The sequence below is a fragment of the Hevea brasiliensis genome, chromosome 4 (genome assembly GCF_030052815.1).
Source record: "Hevea brasiliensis isolate MT/VB/25A 57/8 chromosome 4, ASM3005281v1, whole genome shotgun sequence".
Lineage (NCBI taxonomy): Eukaryota > Viridiplantae > Streptophyta > Magnoliopsida > Malpighiales > Euphorbiaceae > Hevea > Hevea brasiliensis.
In genome coordinates this window covers 11673910-11691794 of record NC_079496.1, presented here as the reverse complement: position 1 = coordinate 11691794, position 17885 = coordinate 11673910, and the positions used below count along the sequence as shown (strand labels likewise).

At 31.8% G+C, this 17885-nt stretch overlaps 2 protein-coding genes across 3 annotated transcripts; both read right to left on the bottom strand.

The window, feature by feature from the left end:
* Positions 1-211: 211 nt before the first annotated feature.
* Positions 212-2451, bottom strand: LOC110670019 (V-type proton ATPase subunit e1). The gene is made up of 3 exons (XM_021831942.2): positions 2129-2451; positions 1455-1502; positions 212-567 (listed from the first exon to the last, which is right to left on the bottom strand). The coding sequence occupies exons 1-3, from the start codon at positions 2224-2226 to the stop codon at positions 501-503; spliced, it is 213 nt and encodes a 70-aa protein (XP_021687634.1). The 5' UTR covers positions 2227-2451; the 3' UTR covers positions 212-500.
* A 7041-nt stretch (positions 2452-9492) lies between these two features.
* LOC110669983 (DNA topoisomerase 1 beta) lies at positions 9493-17668 on the bottom strand. 2 transcript variants are annotated; one of them, XM_058145328.1, is made up of 16 exons: positions 17501-17668; positions 15688-16839; positions 15341-15535; positions 14926-15006; positions 14141-14200; positions 13888-13982; positions 13621-13777; positions 13413-13538; positions 11899-11982; positions 11573-11663; positions 11362-11495; positions 10918-10986; positions 10734-10823; positions 10196-10299; positions 9943-10111; positions 9493-9802 (listed from the first exon to the last, which is right to left on the bottom strand). In XM_058145328.1, exons 2-16 carry the CDS (start codon positions 16804-16806, stop codon positions 9734-9736), a joined length of 2643 nt encoding a protein of 880 aa, XP_058001311.1. In that variant the 5' UTR covers positions 16807-16839; positions 17501-17668; the 3' UTR covers positions 9493-9733. The 2 variants fall into 2 exon arrangements, with proteins under 2 accessions (XP_058001311.1, XP_021687580.2); XM_021831888.2 differs by having other exon boundaries at positions 15688-16817; positions 17501-17656.
* Positions 17669-17885: the final 217 nt, after the last annotated feature.

The following is a 17885-nucleotide window of genomic DNA, read 5'->3' as shown; positions in this document are numbered from 1 at the left end:
CAGCTAGGAGGAGGAAGAGTAAGACAAGGACACCATTGTATGAGCGATGGTCATAGGACTAATGATATTTCTGATGCTTCATCACTAAGCCTATGACCATCGTTGCATATGAGCAATATTCAATAGCCACACAAGACTGTCAAATTCATGAACCTGTCAACTACATCAGGGTTGCAATTTTACAAATTACCAGACTATAATAATCCTTAAATTCTTCATAAGACTAAAATCAATATATTCTTCTGCAAATCCAATTACATATTTGTGCTCTCACTGCTCAATGTATTAAAATTTGAATGAGAGGTCAACAAAAGCAGGTAAAGTGAACCACCAAACTAAAATCAATTCAAAGTTCACACTGATAAATATTACACAAAAGACCCAAAATGAGAAGATATTGAATCATCCATAAGTCCTACTTAGATATTCTCTGGCAACCAATGCACGAGACATTTCCTGCTTTATCGATATGGTCCTACTATGCTTTTCCGGGAACAACTTCACTCTCCTTCATTTAAAATTGGAACAATAAGTGGTTTCATCTGTGCAAGATATACAATAGCCCACCTAACAAATAAAAAGAGCAATATAGTAACCGTGAAAAAAAAAAGAAATACATGCAAGGTTATGAATTTTTATTTTAGTACTGAACCCAAAAGAAATAGCATAAACTTGTATCCAATATCAGAAAAAGCTGTGCTCCAGAATAATTGTTTACTCTAAGCGGTTATGTTATGGACCAAAATTATTACAAACAAAGCAGGAGCTGATTCATCAAATGTAAATTTGCAAATGTAGTAAGTAGTCCAACCCATGAAAAGGTTAGAAAAAAAGTGTAAATATAACTGATTTTAAAGGCAACTCAAAGCTTTATCATCTGTACTATCAACCTATTCCTCAATATTATCTTTCGAGAAAAGCATGTAAACTACCACACTCTTACTATTTTACAATGTAACAGGTAAATAGGGCCTCTTTCTTCATATCACTGAAGTCTGAAAACCAAAAGACAGTAGTTTCCTTGCGGAAAATGTGTTCATGTAAACATGGTGCAATGCGCCATCAATGCAAGTTGGCAGTTGCCATCGTCATTAGGACAGAAAACAATAAAGTTTGTTTAAAATCAATAACAAGTTTAATGAAAAAAAAAGTCTCTCTCTCTCTCTCTCTCTCTCTCTCTCTCTCTCTAGAAGTTAACAATTTTCTTAGCAGTTCATGATACGTATTAAAATCTCAGGCACCGACAGTTTTCTGAATAAACTTAGGAGAAAACTCAAGCAGAGCTAGCACTTGATACATATTCAGTAAATGACACAACATCTTGATGACATACCTTCCTTTCCCCCAGTATTTTCACTTTTATTACAGATGCAAAACACTAAATATGTATCTATAGTATAGACGTTCACTCATGAAAATACAGAAGGCGGAAATGTTGTGTTCCACAAACTTACATCATCCAACAACAGACTGTTGCTGTTATAACCAATGTCAAATGGAACCTGCACCAAAATGCCTAGGTAAGACATATTGCACAAGAATAAAAGATAGTAAGGTAATAACGCAGAGGAAATGCAAAGGAAAAAACTAAAGCATATGCCTAATATTCACTAATAGCCAATTAAAGCAACCAGATAAACACAAGCATCTGAAAACTAACTTGCAAAATCCGAGCATCCAATGAGTGCATATGCATCACATAAATCTATCACTAGGCATATAAAACGTGCACATTAGTACAGATATAGAGAATGAATCCATAGCAATGAGATCAAGCATTCACAAATATTAGAATTCAGATGCAATTTGTCCCTAGTCAAATTCAATTGTTCCAATCTGCTCCATCCATCTTTTACATGAATTTATGCATAAAAAATTGCATCTCTTTTCTTCTGACCCAAATAGCGAAAATCCAAAACCAGAGACGCTATAAAAAAAAAATTACTTAACAGAACACTACCTCTAATTATACTCTACGAGAAGGCAAAGCATACAAAAATAATGTAAAGAAGCAAAATTTTACACACACAATGCCTTAATAACAAAATGGAGCAGCCATTACATTAACCACAATAATTTCAGTAATTAAACAAACAGAAAGAAGCATAATTGAGGCAAAGAAGCCTACAAATTAGCAGAGGGGCCTCTATTGCAACAGATTCTGGTACAGAGCGACGCGATTATTCCGATCACTACAAAAATTAAAGTTATTACCAAAAACCCCATCTCGATTTCCTAATTCGATCTCAGATTTCTGCAATGAATAGAAAAAAGAAGGGTGGGGTTTAATTTATCAAGATTCAACAAACAAATACAAAAAAAACAAAAAAGATGTTGGATCGCAAAGGAAGGAAAACAAAATTGGCCAAAAGGAACGATCAAAAAAGACAATCTGTTTGGTTGGCGAGAAACTGCAGGAGAAAAGGACAATAAAGGGACCTTGCTTGGAATTTGAAGTTTTCCCGTGGTTTAGGTTTCGGTTCGCTGCTGCAAGATCCATTTTCGTGAATATAGGGCCCAAACTTATTCAGGCCCATGTAACCCTTTTCATTTGAATAGTTAAATCAGTACACACACATACACACACATATATATATATATATATATATTCTTTTATTTTTACATGTTTTAAAAAAAAATTAGTAATATATTTTATTTATTTATTTTTATTAACATTTCCTCCACTCGCTCTGTTAAAAATTAAATATAATTAAAATAATAAATTTATCTAATCTTGTTCTAATATATCTTTATACATGTTGTTATATTAAAAAATAAGTAACTTATATAACTAATAGACTTTAGTTTTTTAATAAGGGCATATTAATAAATTAATAAATAAATTATTATTTTAAAAAAATTAATTTATAATTTAAAACAAATAAAAAAAATAAGTCTATATTTATGAAACGGATCGATTATTACTAAATTTTTCTTAAAATTAATGAATTTTATTTTTTCAACACATTAAATGAGGGCATGTTAATAAATTTAAAAATAAATTACTATTTTATAATTCAAAATAAATAAATAAAAGTTATTTTTGTGAGATAGATGAATAATAAATAGATAAAATTATTATTTAATTATTTTATTTTAATAAAATTAATTATTTAATTATCTTATTTTAAAAAATATATTAATTTGCCTATATTTTTGTTTAGTTACTTTTTAGTCCCCTAATCGGGTTTAAATCAAGTTTTTTTGTTAGTTAATATATTCTAAAGAAAGATAAATTATCATTACAGAGACTAAATAATTAAAGATTTAAAAATAAAAGAATTATATAATTGTATTATTTAAATTTGTATTGGTTGAAATACAAACGCTTAATGATAGGAGGAACTAAAAATAACATAAATTAATTAATATATTTTTCTAAATAAAAAATAAAATAATTAATTTTATTAAAATAAAAATATTAAATAGTAATTTCTCCTAGTAAATTTTAAACCCCAGCACCAGGTGCCAAATCTCTTTTCAGTTTTCATTGACAAATTGAATTAATGGTTTCATTTTGCATGAAAAAAATAAAATTAAATACTTATATATTTAATAAAAAAAATCAGTTAAAATTAAATTCTTACAAAATTTTTAATTTCTAAACAGGAGAATATGTTATTAGAATGTAATTAAAATTTTAATTAAAATTATTACGAACTATTAATATATATATATATATATATATATATTGACAAAAATAAAATTGAAACTAAATAATGATTCAAGTATTCAACCTATTAACTTGTAGTGGGGTGGAGCTAGCCAGAATCTCTTCTAGAGAAAGGCCAATTAGTAATTTAGTATGCATGGAGCTCATTAATTAGTACGTAATTAGTCGAGTTAAGTATTGGACAAGCGGTGATGCTTGAAAATTGCAAAGCTCGGAGACATCATCATCATCATCATCATCATTTAGTCCTTCTCTAATTCCCTAATTAACCATCCTTTGAAAAAAATTAAATGGAATCTACCATAACTTTAGATGAATTAATTGTTCCACTTATTTTTATTTTATGTATTATTTATTGGGTTGAAATATACATTTAATTTACACAAGTATTTTTCTTCATAATTACAAGTAAAGTATAATATAAATTTAAGCTCTTCTTTAGATAAGTTTAAATTCTAAAATCATTTTTATTAGAAGGTTCTACTTAAATACTATTCCTAACTTTAGCATGAGAATACACCCACGAAAAAGAACGATGGAAAGAGTAAGAACAAAGAAATGGTAGAAAAGACGGTAAAGGAAGAAGAGCCAAAATCTAGGAACTACCACATATGGAAGAACTATAGCAAAAAATCGATACTATTTATCTAAAGATTATATAAAAACTAAACATAGTGATCTACAATTCTAAATTTGAGTCTATTTTTCATAAAAATAATAATACATTTAAATAATAATAATAATAATAATAAAGAGTAATACTATAACCAGCTTTATACTATATCCATACATATTAAATTCAACTATAACTAGTCAGAATTTTCAACCCTCTAACCTTCTTTCTATATATTTCCTAAATTCCAAAAACTCATTTTGATTTAGGGATTAAATCTCTAGAATTTTTGGACTTGAATTTTAAGACATAGAACTGCTGAGAAAGTTGATGAAATCATAACTCTACATTTTCATATTTAAGTTAACACTGCAAGGAATCATAAGTCTAGAGCTTTAATTTTTGAGAAATGTTGATTGAAATAAATAAAAAGAAAATTGCAAAATGTGGATGACATCCATATTTTTAAACAATTTGCCACAATTCACAACTGCCCTTATCTAAATAAATGTTTTTAAACAAAATGTGTTGTCTTCTCTTAATCTAAATCTTTAATCCTGACTCCATTAATTCAAAAGCTTTGCACACAGATGAAATCATCAGAACCAAACAAATTTTGTGGACCCACTTCCTAATTTAGCATTAATATATTCTTTTTTTTAAAAAAAAAAGAATCTTCTAAATTTAATTAATCTAACCCTTTTTTATTTTTTGGTTACAAATTAATTAATAATATACTCCAAACGTAGCTCACTCTTCCTCTCCCTGAAAAAATTCTATAAATAGAGGAGCCCCAAGCTCCATTTGATCCTCCAGAACTCGAGCAAACTACTCTCTCCTCCTATTCTCTTCCTACTCGTATAGTCGTCTTTATATTAATTTCCTCAGTGTTACGAAGGAAAATGGCTTGCTCAAAGACTTTCTTTCTTCTTGGCCTTGCTGTTGCTGTAGTTATTCTCGTCTCCTCTGATATCTCAGCTGGTGAACTTGCCCAGAAGGGAGTTCAAACTAGTGAGTTTTTAACTTCCTTTACCAAATTTAGATATCTTGTTTCTACTATTACTAGTCTATTAATCACAATTAGCTAATGGATGCTCTCTCTCTCTCTCTCTCTCTCTCTCTCTCTATATATATATATATATATATATATATTCTATAAATATAAGCCATATCCAAGACAGACATGCAATGACATGTTTTATATCCTCTTTGCTGTTTCATGCATATGTCCAAATATGCATAAATTAATGCAAATATACATTACAACTACGTACTAACCCTATATATTTTGTTCAATTTGTAGAGGAAACTAAACAAGCTGATATCAATCACTTCCATAGCACTGGGCATGGACATGGGCATGAACACAAGCACTGGCATGAGCATAGGCACAGCCATGGCCATGGACACGGACACGAATACGGACACAATCATGGACATTACCACAAGCACAGCCATGGACATGGACATGAACATGAACATGGGCACGGACACAAAGAAGGGCATGGACACAGCCATAAGCATGGACATGATAATTGGTACAGGCATGGACATGGCATAGCCACGGACACTGGCACGGCCATGGCCATGGCCACGGACATGATGGGAAGGCAGTCAGCGTGGGCACCCAGGACAAGGTGGCAAAAGTGGAAGCAGAAGTTAGAAACTAGATGAACAACCTCCTTCCGTGTGCACAGTGGAAGTTATTTAGTATGTTTCATGATGACCTAAACCAGAGTTCTTTTACGTAGCCTTTACGTATGAAAGTTTGTATGTGAATAAGGTCTAGAGAGGCGTGTCCTAACTTGTCTCCCATGGATATTAGCTAAACTAATGTTATCACCATGCTGATCAGATCGTTTCCTGGCTCTTAGGTTGTTTATTTATGGCTTTTTCTTCTTCGATATATATATATATATATACACACTTTTCTCATATAATAATTTGCTTTTATATAAAAAATAAAATCAGTGAATGTGTTACATATCAAGAATTATAAGATGATATCATTTTTTTTCTTACTATCTATGTTTAATCAAATAAATTTTATATAAAAAAAAAAAATAGCACTTAGTAATCACCTAACAAGTGCAATCTAATTTGATAGTTTTAATTTTGATAATTTTGATATATATATATATATATATATATATATATATACTTCAATAATTTTAACTATTTAACAAAATTACAGTGAGAGTATAGGTTAATAATTGTAAGCTTAATTTTAACCAATCAAATAAAATAAAAATTCTAATTTTAACCAATTAATAAAACTATAATTAATTATTTTGTAATTTAAAATTAAAATAATTCACTGCACGGTAATTTTGAAGAAAAAAATATTGTTTCTTTAAATTTTAATTTAGTTAATATTAAAATCACTCCTACATATTATTAAAGATTTTATTAATGAATTTTAATTTAGACATGAGCCTTCAAGCTAATTTAAATCAAAACCGACTTGGTGGTCAGGTCTATCAAAATTATCTTACTTTAATACCATGAGATTTTGAATTCGAATTTCAATAGATAATAATTATAGTGATAAAAAAAAACAGAGTTATTATTATCATCTCCTTATATTTGTTATTTTTTTTATTAATATCATACAAAGAAATAAATCTTTGAAAATGAGTAAAAGTCCAAATGAAAATTCTCAAATTTATCTCTGGTTTTTGCTATCTTTTGTTCATAAATTTTAACTTGTATGTTCTTTTTCAATTTCTTGCTTATATGATTTATTATTATTATTATTATTATTATTATTATTATTATTATTAATTTACAATGATCTTTTGAAAAAAAAAATCCCTTCATGTTCAAAAAATGTGAAGTACTTGCACAAATAAAATAAGGAAGTTATGAATTTACGCAAATAAATTACAGAGTAAGAAGAAAAAAATGTAGACTCACTTGTCCTCTTTACTTAATAAAAACATGGATTAATTCATAAAATCATCATTGTTCCTCTATTAGATTAATTCTATAAAGTAAAAATAAAAAAGACTTAATTAAACAAAATATGAAAGAAAAATAAAATAAAATTCATAAAATTGAGGGATTTTTCATAACTATGAAAGAACTTTGCCTTTTGATTTTAATTTTAAGTACATAATTTTTCGCTCTAAGTTTAAAGTGATATTTAGATAAAATTCTCCCAACTTCTCCCAACAATAATGACTCTAGAATTTAAACCCCTGATTTTGTACATAAAATTTATTTAAGATCAATTCCACTCCACGAGTCCAATTACTTGTTAATTTTCTAAAATTTTACTTTGAGATAACTTCTTTTTGAACAACCCATAACAAAAATATTTCCTTTATATTAGAATGTATATATATATATATATTGTGCTCCCTTGTATGATTCTAAATATATCTTAAAATCTCTTTCAAAAATAGTATATAGAGGAGCCTGAAGCTTTACTTGTTCATCAAGCACTCAACCCAAAATCTTCCTCTTTGTGTTTGTGTTGCTAAGGAAAATGGCCTGCTCAAACACTTTCCTTGCCATGGCTGTTGTTCTTCTTATCATCTCGTCCAACTCCAAGGCCTCTGCTCGTGAGCTTGTTGACGAGGGAATTCAAACCCGTAAGTTTTTAGCCCAACATGGGTTTGCAAATTGCGATGTTAATCAATTTTTTTTTTTCCATTGCTGTTATTAATTAAGCAGCCTGTGTTCAGATTTAGGGGCGAAACTATTCTATGCCTTGGGCTGCAGCCAACTCGAAAGTCTTTAAAATTTAAATTTTATTCATAAATTTTAATTTTTTTTTAAACAATATTAGCTCTTTAAATTTGAAAATTAAAATTTTATTTATAAATTTTAATATATTTTTTAAAAAAATTATTATTTGCTCCTTTAATATTTTTATTTTTGTTCCAGCTCTACCCTTTTATGTAAATTTTCAATCTTATTTATTATATTATTTAATTTTGATCTTTTAATATTTTTATATATTTATTTTAAATCTTATATTTTTTTCAATTAAGATTTTAGCTTTGTGAATGCATTTTCTAATATTTGGAGCACTTAGGAATTAGGTCAATGAAAATATTTTCTTAATCAACGAGAAAAAGTAAGCAATTCTTAAAAAAAGATGACTTCCTCTTTATAAAAGAATAAGTCATTTTTTTAATATTAATAATTTTATTAAAATGTGAAAATATATTTATATATGCATGACATAAATACAGACTAAATAATTTCACATTGTCTTAGAAAATAATTTCCAGAAAACATCCACAAAATAAACGAACCTTCATTTAGTTTTTCTTTTTAGTATTTATTTTTAACCTTTAAAGATAAATTCTGAGTTCAACCCTTGTTCGTATCGCTATAAATTTGTTTATATTACGGTTTATTAATTAGTATTTATAGCTATTCGTAGAGCAATATGTGATTGAATTGATTTATTCATTTTTCTTTACAGGAAAAGGTACAAGTAAATTTGAATCACTTCCATGGCAATGAACATGAGCACGAGCATGGGCACGGATAAGGGTATGGACAATATTGATATGGAGATGATCACAGACAAGGTAATGACCATGGACATGGACAGTATTGGAAGAATGGTGGTGATCAAATAATGGCTGGAAATTAAATGAAAATGGCTCTACTTAAGGGCACTTGTTAAAGCAACATAGATATTAATATATAGCCTACGAAATTTTGTAAGTGAATAAGAGGCGCTTGGCTCCAAGCCATAGTGGCCTAATGATTATGTGATGCACCTTAATTTGATGTCATAGAAACGAAGAATTAATTCATATGCGCCTTTAATTAATTAGTATTGTTTCCAGCGATCTAATATATATATATATATATATATATATATATATATATATTCCAGGCATCAAAAAAAACTTCATTCTTGAAATACGATACCTCATTCAACTAATTTAATCTGCGAAACGCATTCTAAATTCCTTCTACCATATTCATGAATTCAACAAGTACACAAGTCGGCACATTCAACCGACCTTCACTCTTCTTCCTGACACATTGCAACTTCTCCGACCATCTGAAATTTGATAGCTTGAGAAGAACACAAGGAAAACTAGCAAAAATTACTTGTCTGATTAATTCAATGTATTTTTGATGATTATATTGTTAGCTCAAGGTATCTCAAAGTCGAAGAAAACAATTCTCTTTGCAACTTTTTACCATCGTTGAATCATTTAAAAGAGAGACAGTATAATAAGAGGGCAAATCGGCCCATGATTAGATTAGATTGAACATACAATATTAATTTTCCGCTTGAACAGAAGAAAAAATGCTAAAATAAACTGTAAAGAGGAAGATAAAAAGAAGAGGAATTGTACTCTTTCTTTATGAACTATTTTTAGGCTCTTTTTTTTTTTTTTTTGGGGGGGGGGGGGGGGGGGGGCGGGGCCAGACATGGAGACATTACTTCACTTGTCCTCCACTTGCCAAGATCAGAATCTGAATTGGGGATCCACATCCATTGCCCATGCAAATTTTGCCAGAAGAGATTTGTTGAATATCTGCAAAAACGGAAACAGGCAGTTAGCATCATCCCGCTCTAGTTAGAAATTAAGCAATTTAAGAATTTACTTGCAGCCAGCAGCAATGGAACCATAATTGCTAGTAATGTTCCCCAGAAAAGGTTGCAAAAGTAGTGCACCTTTTCAATTGGAACTTCATGTCGCTTGCACCATGCTACTGTGATCCTAGGATCAAGGTAATTGATCTTGGACGTCCCTAAAGCCACGGTTTTCAGATCCTCTTTGGTCTTCATAGCCAATTCCATTTTCTCAATCTTCTGATTGGTTGATGCTATCTTTTTCTCTATGCTGTATCAATTAGCAAACCAGTGAAAAAACATATAAAAACAAAGGTGCATAAAATACTTCAACAAAAGGCTCAAATTATATTACGCTTCGGGAGTGAGGTTCCTCTTTCGCTTTCCAGCTGCATCCTTTAATGGAGGCTTCCCCTTCTTGGCCCTATCCAAATCAATTTTCAGCTCTTTTAGAGCGGCCTGCAAGAACAAACATTAACTCAAAGCATGAACTTCATGAACACCAAAAGCTCTTCAGATCAAATTCATAAAGGTCCCAGGATTTGTAGGAGCATAGGATAAATACAAGGCCAATGAACATAAATACACACATGAGCAGGTGCGCAAAAAGATATGAAAAGAAAGAGGGAGAGAATTCTTCAGATCAAATTCAAATTTCATAAAGGTCCCAGGATGAGTAGGAGCATAGAGTAAATACAAAGCCAATGAAAGGATTAGCCAAGGAACATAAATAAACACAAGAAGGTGTGCAAAGACAAATGAAAAGAAAGAGTGAGATTTTGAACCCAGAGAATTCCTTGCATCCATGTGCACCAACAAAGATCCAATGTCTAAGTTACAAAATCACTGCATCCCTCAATAGTGATAAAAACGGTATTATAAATATTTATTACCTTAAGTTCCTCAATTTTCTCAGTCAACCTTGACATTTGCGCACCATGAGATTTTGAGATAGTACGCTGGTGATTACAAATGATTGCAACCTGCAACAAGTGAAACAAACTTCATGCATTAAAAGTCATTAAAAAAAAAAGGATCACCACCTATCATGAAGGCTGTTGGCGAAGCTGGCCTTACCTCTTTGTTTGCTTGTTGATAGATAACAACTTTTTCGGTGACATCCCCATCTTCAGTTTCCTCGTACAACTGTCAATAGAATGAAAATAGCCTCAAGATGGACCAAAACCAACAAAAAAAGAAAGCATAAAGCAGTGAAATCCTAAAATTTCTTTTATCAGGTTTGTAAAGTTCAGAAGGATAAAATTAAGCCATATACTTATCTCACATAACAATCATGACCTCACTTTTTTATGCCAAACAGCATACATCACCAAACATGAGCATATTCTTTTCAGTTATCACCATATAAACTCAGCAAATGAAATTTTGGATTCACTTTATTAAGTCTCATTATGACCACCACAACCACTTGGAATAATCTGTCTCACATACTTGACCATGGCCCATTAAATACAACAAAAAATACGAAACATGATAGCAGGCCCCATTTTGCAAATTCACCTTTTCATCCAATGTGATTGAAGCATTATATGTACGAAAAACTTTTGCTGTAAGGCCAGGCATGAGTTCCTTCAGGTGAGCATTCAGTTTAGTTGTATCCAGCTTGTCAAAAAGATCATCAGTTTGCCTTTTCCCTGGGATGAATTGAGAACAAGTCCATCAGGCCCAACCGTTAAACAAATGAAACCTAACATTGGGACCATTTACTCACCCTTTTGGAAAGTTCCAATTGCGTCATATACCTCAGGCTTAACCTCAACCGTGTTTTCATATCGAATTGAATCTTTACCAAGGAAGTCGAACTAAGCAATAAAACAAAAGCAGAAGTATTTAGACTAATACTTGACTGGAAAGTTTTTATACATTTGTATATAGAAATTGTACAATTACTAATAGCCATTGCGAAGGATCAAAAATCAACAAAATAATCCATTTAAATTTTAGTTGAACCAAGGTACATCAAAATCTTCTAAACGAATTTTCATTTATCAAATAAAAAGCAATGATAGTTCTTCCAGAGACATAAACCCATCCTACCTTCAAATTAAAACTTCCAGGAATACACTCTACATTTGCTACTTTTAACGTACAACAACCAACAGTATCGGCTTCATCATCATCCTGTACAAGTCCAACCAATGGATGAGGAAAACATGAATATGTATTAACTGAAAATGCATACAGTTTGTAAAGCTAAATGCCACTGAAAATATTTTAGACAGCTTGAAAGGTAACCTAATAATATCAAAACCCACAACTAACCAAAGCAAACATGCTTTATGATAATTTGGCAAGTCCTAAGAATAATGTAGAACACAAAAGTATTTACAGATGACCACCTATTAGTCATACAAAATATTTAACAGGTCTCTATTATCCCAGAAGATGAAAATTTCTGAATCAGTTGCCTGGAATTGAGAGTTTCTCAACCTCGCTCATAAGGTTTCAATTATCCTACAATGGTTATATATTGAATTATTGATAAAAGAGCCAAAAAAAAAAGATATCACAACAGAAACCCAAAAAGACCCTTGTGTCCAACTCAAGTTAAAAGTACCACAACTATAAGAAGACAAAAAAGGAATTGAAATATTAGGCAGCAACAATAGCTTGTGATGTCCCGCAGAATGTGATACTTGATAAGGTCTTCATTTGTTTCATGAAAAAAATTGACAATATTTCTTTTAAAAAATAACACTTTCTCTATTTGTTTGGTTGAAATACCATAAAGCAGTTGGAAACTATTTCATAGCACTTGGAGCACATTGGAAAATTAATTCTCTCAATAAGACAGAATGAAAATATTTGGACCTATAAGGACTATATTTTTCTACTTATTGTTGAATAAGAAACAAGTACACCCAAGGGGAAAAAATAAAAATAAAGATCAATGGTGGTTGTCACTAGCGCCTGGCAGAAGCCACATGAAATGTGAGATGAGCAAAGATAATCAGCAATGACCAGTGGTTATTGCATGCCTATGCAATTACTACATAAGTTCATTCCCTTCTTATAAATTTGTGATAAAAAATGACTTCCCATTTTGAGAATTAGAAGTCTTTGACCAAGAAAACAGTTTTTCCCCATTCTCCTAGGTGTCACAAACACCAAAATATGTACAAGCAAAATCATATGTATTTTTGAAAAACAAACAGAGCCCAGATCAACTTAAAACAATGAAAGCCCATCCATAACAATGTGGTCTCAATCTATTTTTCGTCACTTATCTTTTTGTAGGACCATATTGACACCCAATGCCCTAATACAATACCAGATTTTTTGTCCATCAAGTTTATGATGTTTCTAAAAGTATTGGATGTCCTAACTAAAATCAAATCTCCTACAAATGAAAGATAAAACAATGATGAAAAGGCACAAAAATTCACTCAGTACAATGAACACCATTTTTCATCCAAAATTAAAATAATCTCTAGGGATTTAGTTTATGCCACAAAATGCACCATAATTATTAGAAAAAGAGAGCAAAGGCTAGAAGAAATTATTAAAAGAAAGAAACAAACATATGTCAAACAAGATCGAACATGTTATACCTTCTCATTACCCGCCCTAAGAGCTAGCTTATCAATAAGATAGGTAGCAACTGCTATTTGCTTCTTTGCAATATCTTTACTCTTAAAATCCTTTTGGTAAGCTGCTCTGATGTTGTGTATGTAGTCCTGCACTCAAGCACAGCTCATTGTTGAACAGCCAACTTAACTTTATGCAAACAGTAACTACCAGAAGCTTGTAGGTTACTACCTTCAACTTTCTTGCCTTCTCATATTTCTCCTTGTCACTTTGCCCCTTCAAGGAACTGCTGGCTGCCAAGAAAACATACTTGAATTCTTTCGGATTGATTGGATCATTCCAGAAAGCCAACCATGTAACAGTATTATCATGCTTCACTTCTTTCCAACTGCAATGTAAAGACTCCAGAAATTCAGTTCACACAAAGAATTGTAATTTCAGCACATGTTAAAAATAGAGTCTGCGTCAGTATTTGGGTGAAAGAAAATGAAACAACACCTTTCACCAGGAATAGGGCATTCAGGGATTGGGGAATCCTTTCCAATATTTATGGTGATATCACTTGGACGGATGCGCTTTTTCAGCATTCCCATCTGATAAGCATCAACAATTAATAAGCAATTCAAACTTTTTTTCTTGAAAAACTGTACTCACAAACTAGTATAAATTCAGTTAAAGCCACCACATCTCAAATAAAATATTGCAAAAAGCTCTATATTATTGCTGTTGGCAAGGAAGATGTCACTATAACCTTTGGATGCTCTCCCCGGCCTCGAAACAGCCCAGGTGGTTCAACTCTGAAGTTTCCAACCTGGGATTCAGACAAGCATTAGAAATGAAATGGAATCTAAGAACGGAAAGAAATGCATGAAGAAACAAAAATCTTCACAATGAAAACCATAACTTCCTAGGATATCTTGTTCGGATTATAAATCCCATATCGAGAAAGTATAAAAATGAAAGGGTAAATATAAGTGGTTAGATTGTAACATTGATTTGGCTAGTCATTTTGATGTATAAAATAATCTAATCACTTATATATGCCGAAATTAAAATGAATTAATTTTGTAATTTGACTAATACTCTCCAAATGTAACATAGTATCAGAGCCAGAATTAGGTTGTGGATTTCAGCCACCCATAAAACTGTATAATTGAGCTCGTATTGGGTTAAAAATACAAACTAATTGTCAAGTGATAACTATGTGGTTGCACTTAAGGAGGGAGTGTTAAGATTATAAATCCCACATCGGGGAAAATATTAGAATGAAAGAGTAAATATAAGTGATTGGATTGCAATATTGACTTTGCTAGTCATTTTGATATGTAAAATAATCTAATCATTTATATAAATTTAAATTAAAATGAATTAAATTATAATTTGACAAATACTCTCTCCAAATTTAACATATCTGACCACAAAACACACTCTTACTCTCTCTCTCTCTCTCTCTCTCTCTCTCTCTCTCTCTCTCTCTCTCACACACACACACACACACATAAATGTAGAAACAGTGTTCCTTTACAAGTACTTCACCTTCTCTTTGACACCATTGACAATAGCCCACATGTACTTCTCCTCTTGCTTCAACTTCTCTTCTTTCGAGGCCTTCTTCTCCTACATGAACGGTAATATTGATTATCAAAGATATATAATCTGAAAGATTCTCTGATAGAACAAGACAGAAACAAACATATTGATTTTTCAATACTAAAGTAATAACAGCCAAAAATTGTACAGTTCTGGGAGATACTTAAACATAGAATGACTGGCTTAAAGAATACAGATTGAGGCTGGAGAAATTCATTGTTGCCATAACAAAAATGACAGCATACACCAAGAATGGCTAATCAAGTTCCCTGGTGAGTGTAATGAGAGTCTTAGCTCACTGACAAAATTTATCATGTCTTGAATGTCAATTCTAAAGAGTGCCATTTGTACAGCAACATACTTCTGTACTCATTTGTTTTTTCTTCTCCTTCTCCCACTGATGCCATTCGTATATTGGGGTGAAATCACAGTCCTCCAATTTCTGTATTACATGGCTCTTCCCCAATAATTTTCGCCAATCAGACCAGAAGTTCTCAAGAAATTTTCCTTTTTGCATGTAGTCTGTATCTTTCATCACTGCAAACATTGTTGCAACCTGCAGATTGGCAAAATCAAAGTAAAAACAAATAGCTTTCACCAAATATGAAGGAAAGATTTGATAAATTAAAGCGGCTGATGCAGAAATAAACCAATGAAGGCCATCCAAACATGCAAATGACACTCTAATATATAAGGGGAAAGAGAGACCTCCTCTTGCTCAGGAGTCAAACCAACTGGCCGCCCCTTGTAGAGAATCTTAATGCCGTGAGGCTGGTATGGAGGCGGAAAAATGACACCATTGTGAACCAAGGTAGTCCATTTTTTCTGCCCATCAGTGGAGCTAGGTTGCATTTTTGTTGACTTCGAATATTTTGCATTTTTAATTTGTTTCTTGTTCTTCTTATTTTTCTTCTCGGATGACGAAGAAGCAACTTTTGTTGCTTTTTGCTTGGAAGATGATAATTTATTATCTGAGGAGCCTATCTTCTTTTTCTGACTAAGAACAACATTGTCACATTTATCATCATCTACCTTCTGTTCTGCTTTGACTGTCACTTGCTTAACTTTTGTTGTTGTAGATACATCAGAAAGCTTAGGCCTTTTAGAAGAAGACTGATCTGATGAATTAGCCTTATCTATAGGTCTCTTAGTTGGCATCTGAGACGTTTTCTGTTGCTTGTCCTTTACAGTGGAACCATTCTCTTGAATTTTCAAAGCCAAAGGTTTCTTCAAACTAAAATTGTTGGGCTTACTACCTGATGTCCCTTCATTGGCCTTTGTTATGTACTTCTTGGATAAAGGGGTGTTATCATCATCTGAATCTTCATCTTTGACAAAATTAGGTGCATTTCTATTGGTTCCCTTAATTCTAGAACTCAATGGTAAATCATCCTCAGAATCATCTTCAGCACTATTTGATTTAGTTTCACGTTTAACAGACTTGATATCCTCCACAACAACATTAGATGCACTATGTTTAGATGCCTGTTTCAAGTGTTCATCTAAATAACTTGATGCTTTTGAATTTGCCACCGGTGACTTCATTGGAGATGCTGTTGCAGAAGAAGTTGATGCTTTAGGACTTCCTATTGGAGATTTCACTGGTGATGCCTTGGAAGACGGAACAGTGTTTTTACCCTTCTGGACATTTAAGCTTTGACAATTGGAGTTCTGTGATGATGATAGGGGTTTCTTTATTTCTGTGTTAAATTGATTTTGCTTAGAAGTTGAGTTGCTACCCCTTTTAAAAACTATGGGCCCATCATCATCATCATCATCAAAATCACAGGCTCTTTGTTTCACAGATGCTGGAGTAGCCATTATCATCCAACTAAGCTCTGTATTGGCATGTATCAATATCTGATAAAATTAAAATGTATTCAAAACCAAAATGAAGTAATGTTAACATATAACAATATCAAAAGCCAATTCCTGGGCTAAAATTACAAAAAAGAAAAGGCAAATCCATATCAATTCATTAAGCAGGTGTATTGATGGAATGGAATCTACCAGAAATCATCCTATTAACTAAATTAAAAAAAAAAAAAAAAAAAAGCTAAAGAAAATTGAGGATGCAAGTTCAAAAGTTACTAAATCCAAAACGAACGCAATCCAAGCCACCCAAACCGGAAACCCACGCCCCAAAAAAAAAAAAAAAAAAAAGGGCGCCAACAACACAAACAGATGTATAGACAACAAAGTAAATTCCAGATTGAACCAACTAAGCTAAGCTACCCGATTCCAGTTTAGGTGCCAGAATTAGGAATCAATTTTGAGCCCGTTCAATGAAAAGGGTCAGGTTCAGGCTAGGTAGCAGTTAAGCTAAGACAAAACAATTTTATGCATTACTGATAGAAAAAAAGGCATTCAGTGAGCAGAAAAGAAGGAAAAATTGAAACAAAACATTAGCTAAGACCACAGGGGAAAAAGGGGATAATGGGAGACACTAAGCACACAATAAGAGCACCCGATAAGAATTACAGTGAGAAGCAAACAAAACCAAAATTCAAAATTGAATAACCTCAATCCGAGATAATCGTATCTGGAAAAAAAACAACCCCTTCGTTGCCGGAGATGATCGAGCCGGTAATGGAGTAGATCGAGTCCTTTCTCTATTGGTGTTGTTTTATCTCTGTTTCTTTTTACAAGGCGTTGAGGAACCGATACCGATAAAGCCTGAGTCTTTGATTTTGTACATTTGTGCCCTTGCCAAATTAAATTTGGGCCAAAACTATGGGCTCACCATTCTTCTTTTTGTTTTTGGAATTGAACCCATTTTTAGTATTTAAAAATTATTATTGCAAATATTTATATTTTTTAGAATGAAATACTACCTTGCTTCATTTTCATCTGTCATATCTAAATTTTGGGATAAGTTTATTTTTATAAAAATATATTAATAATTA

What these genes read in the sequence shown, in the direction of transcription:
- LOC110670019 (XM_021831942.2), bottom strand. Translation starts at nt 2,226, where the DNA reads ATGGGGTTTTTGGTAATAACTTTAATTTTTGTAGTGATCGGAATAATC. An exon ending in AGAGGCCCCTCTGCTAATTT is followed by an intron (nt 1,503 to 2,128) that starts GTAGGCTTCTTT and finishes ATTTTGGTGCAG; the next exon opens with GTTCCATTTGACATTGGTTA. An exon ending in ACAGTCTGTTGTTGGATGAT is followed by an intron (nt 568 to 1,454) that starts GTAAGTTTGTGG and finishes TTTATTTGTTAG; the next exon opens with GTGGGCTATTGTATATCTTG.
- LOC110669983 (XM_058145328.1), bottom strand. Translation starts at nt 16,806, where the DNA reads ATGATAATGGCTACTCCAGCATCTGTGAAACAAAGAGCCTGTGATTTT. An exon ending in AGAAGGCAAGAAAGTTGAAG is followed by an intron (nt 13,539 to 13,620) that starts GTAGTAACCTAC and finishes GCTTGAGTGCAG; the next exon opens with GACTACATACACAACATCAG. An exon ending in TTAGGGCGGGTAATGAGAAG is followed by an intron (nt 11,983 to 13,412) that starts GTATAACATGTT and finishes GGACTTGTACAG; the next exon opens with GATGATGATGAAGCCGATAC.